We start from the raw sequence: 12,697 nt of genomic DNA, 5'->3' as shown, positions 1-12,697 counted from the left end.
GCAACATTAGACACACTTTCTAACAGTGGCTAGTGTTTAGCCAGTGTTTGTTTCCATGGCAATTGAGTATTTACATAGTAAAACGACAGACTTTCTCCAGCTTATGCCCTTTTTCATCACAGTTCCTGTTGGCTGTCATTTTAAGTGCACTGAAAGCATGGAACTTAATTTTCATACCACACTTAAAACTTGCATATACAGTCATTACTTTCACAGATAATATTACAAGAAAGTAAGATTCTGCTTGATTCCATAAAGTATAAAACGTGGTAAAAGAAACAGTTGAAATACAGAGAAGAGGATTTTAAAACTCATTGGAGCCGTAATTTATGAAGTCTTGAGATAATCCCATTGCACATTAAATGACTTGACATGTCCAAAAAAGACACCATTGTACCACACTCCATGGGGACTTTGGGCATGTTGCAATCATTTACAACACGGTCGCCTTGCATGGGAAGTCCCACGAAAACAGTTGTGTGAAACAAACATTAAAAACGTGTGTGTGACCAAGCTACACGAGGTTAAGATCTGCTTTTATCAACACAAGTAAGACACTCATGTCAGCACATAGCTACCAATACTGACATTGTTCCTGTTCCTTTGTTCCCTAAAACTGACCAAGAGCACAAAATGCATGCAAGACATGTGAGTCCCTTCTGAAGAACACAAGCATGAGGGTAAGCGGCCATCCTCTGTGGCTAACCTTGTTACACCCAAGTGCTGGGGACTCAGGACAACTGTAGTTCATGACCCCCCAAGTGTTGTTGCTGTTCCTCAAACCCCACCACCACCACCACCATCCCTGGACCGATTCTGGGAACTGTACTGCGCCTCCCTTCCCAGCTGCAGGAGAACAGGCTGTGGCTCCACACAGACATGCAGAAATGGAGAGCAAGCTCAGAAGGTGGCAGACAAAGGGAATGGTTTTGAGAAAAAAACCCCATCAAATTAGAAACTGGTGTTGCTTTCTAGAGGATCAGCAGGAGATCACAGAATTCCCACTAACTGCTATGGCCGTGCGTCCACATCCCATTCCTCAACACCTTTCCATCAATCACTCCCGACATCACTTCTACTCGTCTACTCTTCTTTCCTTCTGCATCTAATCTTCCACTTTCCCCTGGCTGCATCATCATAGCAGCACGTCAGCGTCTCACAATGCTTCAAGAACTGAAGGCTGGCGCTCGGTTTTACCTTGGAATCCCCAGGCAATATCTACGCCACATGTCAGCATTCTGAATGTGCTTCACATTACAGTTCTGTGTCTTAAAGGCAAGAGTTCTGGGGGAGAATTCCTAGTGCTTGCAGTTTCTAATTTCTTTTTGTTTACTTCATTTTTTCCTCCACAACCCCCCACCCCCCTTATTCACCCAAGTTAAAGTAGGACTATAGGGTTTGTCCCAGCTGGGGAGTTGACAGCTGCTTGGAGAAATCAGGCAGCAGAATTAAAGAAATATCTTTGACAGGCCCTGCCAAGAACACATAGACATATTCTAAAGCACATAGTTCTTTCTCACTGCCTAGGGAACAGTGAGCACAGGAGTCACAAGCATACACCAAAATTCAATTTTGCATGAATATTCTATTTCAATTAATAAAACCCTTAAATAATCTACCTGTACACTCAGAGCTTAATAAATATGAGCAAAATCCCATGTAAAGCACTTGAACAGTGAGTACATACTAACATTGAGAGTTTGGTTAACCTCTCCCTGACACTGAGCAGGCTGGCCAGTGCAGGACTCAGAGCTGATCTGCTGGATACAAGTCAAGGCATGTTCCCCTCCACTCCCAGAGAGCAGGCACACACAGGGCTGCAATGAGAGGGATGCCCACTATTCCTGGAATGAAGCATCAGGGAGAGGGAAATTACCCACCTCTTGTGACCCCTGAGTCCCAGCCAGCAAAATGATATTTAATAGCTTAGAACTAGAACCCCTTCCATGTCCTTGCGATACGCTAGTTAATTTCTAGCTTTAAAAAAAACAACTTTCCAAACTGACATTAAAAGGTGTGCCTCAGTAAAACCGATACAGTAAAAAAAAACACAAGCCTTTTACAAATTACACGTGAGCAGACATGCTAGTATATAGTCACATGTGAACATGTGAAAAGACATGCTAGTATAAAAGGTTTGTTGAAAATAAAAACAGAACATAAGATAGATCCTACAGGGCCAAACCAGAGAACATAATGAACTCTGAACCTCTTACAAGATCAGCTACCCTAAATTTAGCTTTTTTCTATATTTTCACAGCAAGACAGACAAAAAGTACAGGAATTAGAAATTAAGACATTGACAGAAAGATCCCTAGCATGTGCTATGCAATCTAATTAAGGTAAAGCAAACCGCTTCAAATTCTGGACTATTTCCATGTTTTTAGTGTCTAAATTAGTTCTAATTGAAACTGCCGTTGAATTTTCAGCTCATTTACAGACTTCCAGCCTCAGGACTCCCAGCTTGTGCTGGTCCTCGAGCTGAGATTAAGGAGAATGTATTTTAAAGGAACAGAGTGTTGTCATGATCAGATATCAGTGTTGTTACACAGTAATCAACATAAAGCAAATAAAATCTATTCCAATGGATCCCGAGGTTGTAGAAGTCATTTTACCTCAGTTTTTGACAGTTAAAATCCAACAGGTCGCTAATCTGGCTTTATACCGGTGAATGTAATAATTAGCTCAACCACTTTGAATAGCGAAAGTGCAAGTGGACTGCATGAAAAACAGTCTATGAAAAGAAACAGACAACATCTCTGGGTATGTGCGTGCGCATGAGTGTGTGTACGTGCGAGGAGGAAGAAACCAACTACTCAGGATGTTAGTAAGTGTGTGAACTCCGTGGAGGCAGATGTGTAGGTTTACGACTCAACGGACTGTTGCAAGACTAACTTGAATCAAACAGCAAGCGTGAAAGACATTTTTGAACAGACTTTGTAGCAGTTATGCAACAAGTCATTGAAATATCTTCTAGAGAGAAAGCAATGCATTTTTAAATACAAAAGTAAGAAGAACTTGTAGTTAACACAATGCCATCCTTTTTATGCTGGTGACATTCTGGTACTAAGGTCTGCAGCAAACACCTCTTTAAAAACAAAACAGGTACCTTTTGAGCATTATGAATACAAAATCAATCACTGCACTGTAAATGCACTGCCCTGCCTTTCGGATCTGCTTTCATCTTTAGCCTTGCAGGCTGACTGGACTCTTCGAGCACCTCACAAACCTCATCGGTTGCCAACCACAAGCTGCAAGTTCTCGCGGCCGCCAGGCTGACTTGACTTTCTCTTTCGTCGTATGACAGCAGCAGCCAGACCTGCATTTCCACATTTAAATACAGGATCCCCTTTCCGCTGGACGTTTTATCACCAAAGCACTATTCCGACCTTGAGTTTGACCCCAAGACTGTCAGCAAGATTTGAACCTTCACCACTCAGCGCGCTGCAGATCGGAATTTCCAACCACGTGTCCGTGTTGTCGAGAGCATGTGGCTAGCGGGTTAAGTGTGTACGTGCTTGTGTCTACATATGCAGGTAGCACAACTCTGTCTTGATGCATGTGCAGTTGTTTTCAAATAGATTAGTACATCCAAAGTGGAAAACATTCATGAAAGCTGCCAGATATTGCCAAAGCAAAACAATAATGCACTTCCCATTAACAATACATTGAACAGAATTAAACAAACATATAACACAAACTTTTTATGCAATAGGATTAATTAAAGTTTAAGTAACTGCAGAGGACTGACTGTATACTTAAAAATAAAACACACTTTCCCTTGTTTGCAGGTTTAGTTGTTGGTATTTAACAAAGCAACAAAAATGAAAAACATCTGGGAAGTAAGTCTTTTTCATTGCTAAAAAGTTTTTAGTTTGTTAAATGCTGGAGGATTGTGACTCTACTGCAGACTCAAGCCTCTAGAGCTTTATCAAAAATGACTGGTGAAACAGAAAGCAAACCAGACTCTTGGAAGTCGGGGGACTCTCGTTAACTACTGGAGCAAGTTCCCCGTGCAGAGAAGTTCCCTGTGCAGGTCAGGCCAGGGTGTGAGAGAGGGTAAGGCAGAGGCAATAGGAGAAGCTTATCTGAGTCCATCTGTCCTAAATGGAGACCATCTGAAAACAGCAGAGCACCACCCTGCCTATTTGTGCCTTAGGCAATAAACATTGATTTTGCAATGAAGAAATGGGTGAATAATGTCTAATCCTCTTATTTGTTTTTGAAATTCACATATTCTTGATTGATAGAGTCACCAAGAATAACATTGAGGGGTTTAAAGTCTTGGATGGGTGACATACCTGTGGGTTTTCATTTCAACTCGACTCTTCATGAACTACATCAGCTCATTAATTAACAATTTAACAACTTCTTCCAACTCTGCAGGTGCTTCTCCTTCAACAAGTCTCTGAACACCCACCGGCCCTCCAGGACCAGGACTACACAGCCTTGCTTTCAGCTCTTGTTTAATCCAGAAGAAATTCCCCGACATGACATTCTATACCAGTTTAGTCCTGTCTAAGCAGGTGGAATGGTCTTTAGTTTGCTTTTATTACTCATGTGGAGGCTGGGTTGTTTATCCTGGAGTCCTAAGCAATGACCCAGAAAGCCTAATTTACCCATATTAAGTTTCACCATTATAAACTCAAGCAAAAAAGGCTGCGCTCATAAGTGAAAGGAGTAATTTCAAAGGACGTTTTGATATAGATATAAAGTTGTGCCAATGCCAGATCTTTATGTATTTAACCTTTTTGTTGCAAAGTCAAAAACCGATGTCATGGAATACTGTCATATAGTATATCTACACTGAGATGTTACAACACCTCATAAGGAAAGGCAATAGGGCAGGTTAATGGTTAATGGTTAATGTTTAATGTACACTCTTGGCTTCATCCAGTTTCAGTCATGCACAAGATGAGCCAAATGCTCGTTAGTTAGACAACAGATGAGATTTAACAGCAAGACACAGCTCAGCCCAGGGTGGAACATCTGTTTGTTTGGGAGGGACCCAAGACTGATCAGACCAGAGGGGACACCTGCGAGAATCCAGTCCCAAAAAGTGTCTCCTCTTACCCTCCTGCACTTGAAGCCTACTCTACATGTACAGGACAGTGTATGCAAATTGCCTCTTTTTGCAAGAGCAAAAAGCTTTAAAACTGTATCCTTCTGAGTATCACCTTTGGTTAAATTCCTCTTTGTACACTGAATCCATTCATTGTGCCACTGGATATGGCTATTTTTAATCAGAGCTTTTTTCTTGTTACATTCTCGTCTATGTAATGTCACTGATCAGAATTAACCCTTGTTCAGACTGAGAACTGATCAGATTTTCAAACTTGAGGTGTCTTTTGTGCCATCAGATGCCTACCTGAGTCATCTTGGCAAGGTCGAGGGAGGGCCTCTGCTCTGGAGCCTCCTCCGGCCTCCTGCGCTTCACGCCGATCTTCTTTTCGTTCAGGACGCACGGCTGCGAGCGGCTCCTGGACAGGCCCCCGGGACCTGCACGGCGCCCCAGCTCGGGCGTTGAATCGGGGGAGCTGTCAGCAGAGGGCCCGCGCGGCTCGGGGAGGCAGATCTGTTCATGGGAGAGGGACAGAGGCCGCGGCCCAGCAGCCGAATCCCCAGTTGCCTCGCTGGAGGAGGAGGAGGAGGAGGGGGGGGAGGGCTGGAAACCAGCGATGGGGAGGCAGGCCGTGTGCTGGGGGAAGGCGTTGGAGCGGGCCGGCAGACTGAAGCTGGAGCTGCGCTGGATGGCGGGATACCCCGGGAGGGTGCAGGGGCCGCGCTGAACACTCCCCCCGCTGTGGCACCGCCGCTTCTCCACCGCCGTCCAGACCCGCGAGCCCTGCGGCCGCCACGCCGGCCGGCACACACTCAGCTCGTCCGAGAAGGACAAGGAGCGGCACTGGCGCTTGCTGGGCGGCGCGGCGGACGGGCTGCCCTTGGCGTCGCTCAGGCTCAGGTCCCGGATCAGGTTAGTGATGGCACTGGCTGCGCCCGCCTCTTTCACCCAGCCCCGGCTGCCCTGGTACGGACCCGGCAGCACGCCCCACAGGCACTCCAGGCTGGCACCCCCGGGGTCCTTCTGGAAGGCACAGCCCCGGCCCAGGTCCCGCCAGCCGTCGCTCTCTGAAATAAGCACAGAGCCTGTCAAGACCAGTAGGGGACATGCTGCTGGAGATAACGAGCTAAATTTTTCACTGGGGGCAGACTGAGGGCCCACTGCCCATCGAATTAATTTAACAGAGTGGGCAGCTTACTCACCGTTATTTCACAAAGACCTGTGGGGATCAGTGAATTGAACCCAAATTCTAGTCTTCAGAGGTATAAGAAAAAGCTTTCCACTTAAGTGAAAATTCCACTGCATGCACAGGGTTGTACGTTTTTTCCATTATCATACGCTGCCCATATCGTTACAGAGTCCTTTTTTTATTTCCCCCTCCCAAAAAAAAAAACAATAACAAAAGGGAAACCGGACTGAACTTGTCTCTGAAGGTCTTACACTTGATTTCATAACAAACGTCTGCTAAGTGGAGGCTGAGGTCAGGCCAGCAAGACAAAGAAGCCAGAAATAGCTGCTCCTGGTTAGTGGCAGGCAGCCATGACCTCAGAGGGCTGCAGAACTGAGGAATATCAGGAATGACTGCAACATCTGCTAGATCACCAAGCCTAGAGCTCTGTGCAGCTCGACACAACAAGAAACTTTGTAAGTGTGGCAACTCAAGTACCAATCACATCTCCTTACAGTCCAAACCACCTATGAGCGCTGCTGTAACGTAGAAAAGCTCGCCTCTTCTGAAGTGACCTGGTGGCTTGCGAGTGCAAATTTTTTTCTTTTTGTTATTTTGTGTTCTTTGTGTTTGTGATGCAATTTATCAGTCTAGGAAAACACACGTTTTAATTTTTAATACCTATATAAGTTTTAAATATATTTTAATATACCTTTGGAATTACAACCCAGAGAAACGTACTTTGGTCTATTGATACACCAAAGAAAGAAGTAAGAAGAAAAGATGAAAGAAGGAAGGGTTGAGACAAAAAGAAGGCCTCTAATGTCTGTGATATTAGGCAACGTACACTCATTGAAGAATAAACTAAAATGAACTGCAAGCGAATGTCACTTATCAACAAGAGTATGGAGATGCATCTACCCTTGCCTTTAAAGAGACGTGGCTAAAGACCCAGGTCACCGATCAGGACTTGTGACCGTGAAAGACAGTACTAGTCAGGAGACAAAGGGCGGGGTCTGTCTCTTGAGTTAATCAAAGGAGGTGTAAATCTGTAATTGTGTGAGAGATAGAGAGCTTTTCTCCACCCATTACATTTACCTCATGAATTCCTGCAATTTTTTTTTGTGTTAGTGTATACCCCTCCTCCCACCAATACAAACAAGGCAGCTGAGTACATCAATGCCAATCTTATTAATATAATGGATTCCGTCTCTGCTGAAGCCCCTAAGTTTATTTTAGAGGATTTTAATCATTGCTTGCTGGAAAGTGGTTCACCATATCACCAGTATGTCAACTGTGATACATGCCATAAAGAAATCCTTGACAGATGCTATGGATCTCTCCGTGGAGCATATCGGTCATTCTCTATGCCTGGCCTGGGTACTGCTGATCATAATACCATCCTGCTTGCTCCTGCCTACAAGCCAGGAGTCAAGCATACAGAGGCAGTTGTGAAAACGGCACTAATTGGGATACTCTCATAGGTTCATACATTACTTTCTGTGTTGTTAAAGAAATTTCCTGTTTTACTAAGGAACACTTAAGGAAAGAAAACAAATAAATAAAGTTAAACATGCAAAAGGGCAAGCAAAAGTTATCTATAAAAACAGAGGAGAAATGTAAGCAATGCAATCTCCACACTTCCTGGAAGGACATTAAAACAATGGCTGCAGTCAACATTAATGAGGGCTGCAAATTCATCCAAGTGGTTAGAAGTAGTGGAGAGACCTTACCTGTCAAGTTAAATACGTTTTTTTACTTGTTTTGAAAAGTATAATTTCTCCTCTCAACTCCAAGAAAAATACTACAAATATCAACTTGTAGGGTTGCAATCTATTTTTAAAAGATCCAGGTTAACAAAGCAGCAGGTCCTGATGGAGCAGAACACTAAAGCATTGCGCTGAAGAACTGAGTGGAGTGTTTCAAAACCTATTCCAGCTCTCTTTAGATACAGTTACTGTTCCAGCTGTTCAGAGGCACTCTACAGTTGTACCTGTTCCTAAGAAAAACAGACCTAAAGCTCTTTATGACTTGAGGCCAATAGCCCTGACTCCATTAATAATGAAGACTCTTGAAAAATTAGTCAAGTCACACAGTGTGGCTGCAACAGAGTCAGATCTTCACCCCCTTCAGTTTGCTTGCCGTCCTTTTCTACTAGATGTTATTTACAAACATGTACAGTGGAAAAATTCTTCAGTTAGACTTCTCTTTGCTGATTTTTCATCAGCCTTTAATATAATGCGGCATCACTTTTTGGTTGAAAAAAGTATAGCATATTTCAAATTAGATCAACAGATTATCATGTGGATTATTATTTTTCTGACCAATAGTACCCAAAATGTACAAATTAATGACTTGGCATCCAACCCTGATTGTACTTCTACTGGCTCACCACAAGGCTGCCTTCTTTCTACCCTCCTCTTTAGCTTATACTGATGACTGTCGGAGTACCTATGAAAATTACTATATCATCAGCTTTGCTGATGATGGTATTAGTCTCTCTCCTCTCAGAGCCCGGACAAACACATTAACCTATTCTGAACAAATTCATCACCTGGTGTGATACTGTATTTCATACCTATGGATGATTGTGTCAAAAACCAAAGAAATGACTGTTGATTTAAAAAACAAAGCAATATCATTCCCACAACAATCCATGGTGAGTTCATTGGTATAGTTCTCAGTACAAATACCTGGGCACTGTGTTTGATGATAAACTTATGTCTACAGAGAACACTGATGTCATTGTGAAGAAATCCCAGCAGTGCTAATATGGTTTGAGAAAACGGAGTTCCTTTGAAGTCCTTAAAAGAATTCTATAGCTATTTTAAGAATGTATAGCTCTAGAGAATGTATACTCTAATGAAAATATTTAAACCTTTTTCTTTTATCTGTTGCTTCACTACACTCAATCAAAAAGACAAGAACCGGTTTCTGCAGGTAGTGAACCTCAGCTCTGAAATCTTTGGTAAGCCTGTAAAACCTCTGGCACAGCTGTATGCCCGGCAGAGCCCAAGGAAGATCTGTGCCATCAGTGAAGAGCCATTTCACATCCTTCATCAGGCTGATCTTTTGATTCCAGGAAGATATGTTTGCTGTCCACAGTGCAAGACGAATAAAAGATAATTTTGCTTTGTTCCAGAGGTCACCAGGCTCACAAACAATGAGTGTAAGAAAGTTTTATAGATATGATCTCTATTGGATAGAGCCCCTCTGCAAATGTACATGTAATTTAATACTTTCAGAAAGTATGATCTGATTATTATATTATTCTGCAGTATAGGACACAGTCAATGCAAAGCACATGAACTTTGTTACTTTCATAATCATTTTAAGGAGCTTCTGCTGTTTTTCTTTTCTTAGAAATGTTGCAATACTATGTTTGTTACCACTTTATGTGAAATGTGTTGCATGTTGCACAGCTTGCTGCTTAAATTTCACCATTGATAATGAATAAAGTATTCAAATGTAATTGAAACAGCTGCTGCTTAAGTCCTGCTTAACTACATACTGTATAAGATGTCACTGTCAACAGATCATATGAAAGGCAATTTCCTACAATTCCATTAAGCCAACATTCTCATCAGAAGCTTTAGGACAGATAAACTATTTACTGTCTAGAACCCCATTATTCCTGAGGGGCAAGTATCATTTTGTCAGTGATCCTGAAAACATAAGGTGTAGTGCTAGCAATGTGCTTTATCTTCTACAGCTTATCTGCATGATGTCTCAGTCCTCAAGTGGGGAACATGCCTGCTTGTTCATCTAACAAGTTGCCATCTAGCAGACTCTTCTTGAATTTAGTGAAATGTACTGCTGATCTGTATCTTAAATGCAGATTAATCCCTGGAACAGGAGCAGGCCCTGTGCCTGTGTTCCAGTATCTTTTTTTAGCCTCATAGCTTCTATAGTAAGCTATAAAACTGCTGCCAATGTCAAACCTTTGTTTCTGTAAAATCAGGATTTCCTAGCTAGTCTTACATCACCTTGCTAAAACCACCCATTACGTGTGAGTTTATACAACGGGTGCTCTCAGAGCACATAATAACACCCAATGTATTTATATACATATTAAATAGCATTACCGTTCTGATTACACTGTAATTTAGAGTGGTATTCTTTACCTCTGAAAGGTTCAATGCTTATAATAGTTACTTAATGGGAATGAAAAATGCAGAGGCACTGAAAATAGTCAAGATTTTATCTACAACCAGGACAGTGCATGAGGTTCCCTTTCTTTTAAACAAGAGTGTTTGTTTTAGTGGTATGAAATGCTTCTATTATTCCGACGCCAACAGGTGAATTTCCACTTTGTAAGTTCTGGAGATGTTTATCTCATGCAGACAGCCATGCCTGAACCAGCGCTCCTGGAGGGATACAATGAAAGACCGAGACACAGGGGACCTCCAGTGTCCAGCTGCCTTGGCTCTGTGGACGGGGAAAACAGGAACAAAGGGATCAAGCAGCAGCTCAACTGCTGCACCTCCTCGTGCTTGGAAGACAGGTAAAGGCTCTAATTACTGGGGGAGAGGCTGCAGTGCACTTCAAACAGAGCATGTGTGCCAGGCCTCAGACAGCAACAGCCTCATCTTCCCTTATTTCACACGCATAAAGAAAGGAGCGTTCCAAAAACCAGACCTAGAATCCCAACAATGCACTCTCCGTGGGTATGACAGAAAACAATAACACTCTGAAAAACACCTACCACTGTCAGTCTAGTGCCATCAGCCAACAAGTGTGCCAGTGCGCAACAGCACAGGCACACAAACCCCTATTGATTTTCTATGGGCTCGCATGTGCCCATCTTGGTTCAACTCAAGTCCAAAGAATGCTTTTCTAATTTTTTTTTTCTTTGTTCTTTTGTTAGCCAGATTAATTGTTTTGAGACCGTTATATAATAACCGTTTTGGCAGTGGTATTGGTTTTGTTTTCCTACACAGAAAATTGAAATGATGTTCACATTTTGAAATATATACACCCCCCCCATTTATGAAACAGCCACATCTTTCATTTCAACTCAACGGATGAACTGAGCGACTGCCTGTCCTTTTCCTTCATGGAACATACTTTAGGAATGCCAGCGAGATCGAGAAGGAATTATTTGAAAGGGATTCAATTTTGAATTATTTGGTATATGAAAAATACTTATTTTCCTGATGCTTCACTTGTAAGATTTTTAAACCATTTAGCCTAACATTCCACCTTATACAAAAAGATTTTAAACAATCGCCAAATGCTAATATTCAAGAGAACAACAGAGAAATTCCTTTACCAGTGTCCTTCATTCTCATGCAGAGCTCCCGCTGTAAAAAAAGGTTTTACTCACATTAAACTGTTACAACACAATTACTAAATGGTGAGACTCATCAGTAGGAACAATCTTTTTAACGACTGTGTCTTCCTGTGCTAGTGCTAAGATGAGGTGTGAAAAGATGACTGCTGTCACTATACATTCAGCGGGGTTCCAGGTGACTCTTGACATTTGCAAAAAATAAACTGTTGAAGGAAGTAACAAAAGCTTAATTATAGTTAATTCCCAGGAGCTCAATGAGCATTGTAGCATAAAGCCAGGTGCACAGTATAAACTATACAAAAAAATATATATGAGGAGAGAGATACTGTAGTAAAAGGGTTATATTCCTATTCCACATTGCATGTCCTTTTAGTTTTCCATTTTTTCCCCTTTTAGAGTAAATGTAGACTAAAAGAAATGGAGTAAATACAAATTAGCCTCAAAAGAATCATGATTGGTATAGTTGCAGTGTGTAAAATTGAAAGGGGTCAGATTGCTAAGCAATAGGTTTTTAATTCCATCCCTGTTTTATAGAGGGAGACAGAGGTGAATGGTCTTTTTCCACTTACCCACAACTCCGCAAGCGTAGAGAGCCGTCCCTTTGCTCATCTTCTGAGGCTTCTGCTGTGAATCACCAGAGCAGCTCTTAAAACCAGAATATCTACCCTATTGCACAAGCCTACACTACAGTACAGTATGTCTCGGGCTGCACAGGGGCAGCTGACAGAAACACATCATTAACCAGAGAGATAATTAAAAGGGAAAAGCCCTGCAATACTGCTGATCTCTCACTGAATCAACAAAAAAGTTAAGCTTTTTTTTTCAAAAAAGAGGAAAAACAACTGTACTTAATGTTTGCAGGTCATGAATAAACATTTTTTAAAACCAAAAATTCAAAACTATTATGTGCATAGAACTAAATATTAAATCTATACAATTCACAAGTATATATAACCACTGTATATGCATTTGTTTTATGTTGTTTCCAAAGGTCTGCCCAGCAGTACAAGTGTTTTCAAGATAATTATGACATTATGATGTAAAAGGACACTCAAAATAGTATCTATATAAAATTCCACTGCATTATATTCATTTACCATAGCTATTAATACTGTCCTAGTCAGTGAATAAGGATTTTAATAAGAGTTAATTCTGCTTTGAATCATTCATATAT

General features: G+C 41.8%; 1 protein-coding gene across 2 annotated transcripts in view; it reads right to left on the bottom strand.

Moving 5' to 3' along the window:
* The window catches only part of fam53b (family with sequence similarity 53 member B), a 40,418-nt gene that overhangs the window by 12,893 nt on the left and 14,828 nt on the right, over positions 1 to 12,697 (bottom strand). The window contains exons 3-4 of one of the 2 annotated variants that reach the window (XM_088635137.1): positions 12,093 to 12,144; positions 5,369 to 6,129 (exon numbers count right to left, since the gene is read on the bottom strand). In XM_088635137.1, the coding sequence (XP_088491263.1) occupies positions 5,369 to 6,129; positions 12,093 to 12,144 (813 nt within the window). Of the gene's footprint in view, positions 1 to 5,368; positions 6,130 to 12,092; positions 12,148 to 12,697 lie in introns of both variants that reach the window. The other variant, XM_088635136.1, reaches the window with a different exon arrangement.

This window comes from Lepisosteus platostomus, chromosome 6, assembly GCF_059453375.1.
Source record: "Lepisosteus platostomus isolate fLepPlt1 chromosome 6, fLepPlt1.hap1, whole genome shotgun sequence".
Classification (NCBI taxonomy): Eukaryota; Metazoa; Chordata; class Actinopteri; order Semionotiformes; family Lepisosteidae; genus Lepisosteus; species Lepisosteus platostomus.
The sequence above is the reverse complement of the archived record's forward strand: the minus strand, read 5'-3'. Positions and strand labels throughout refer to the sequence as shown.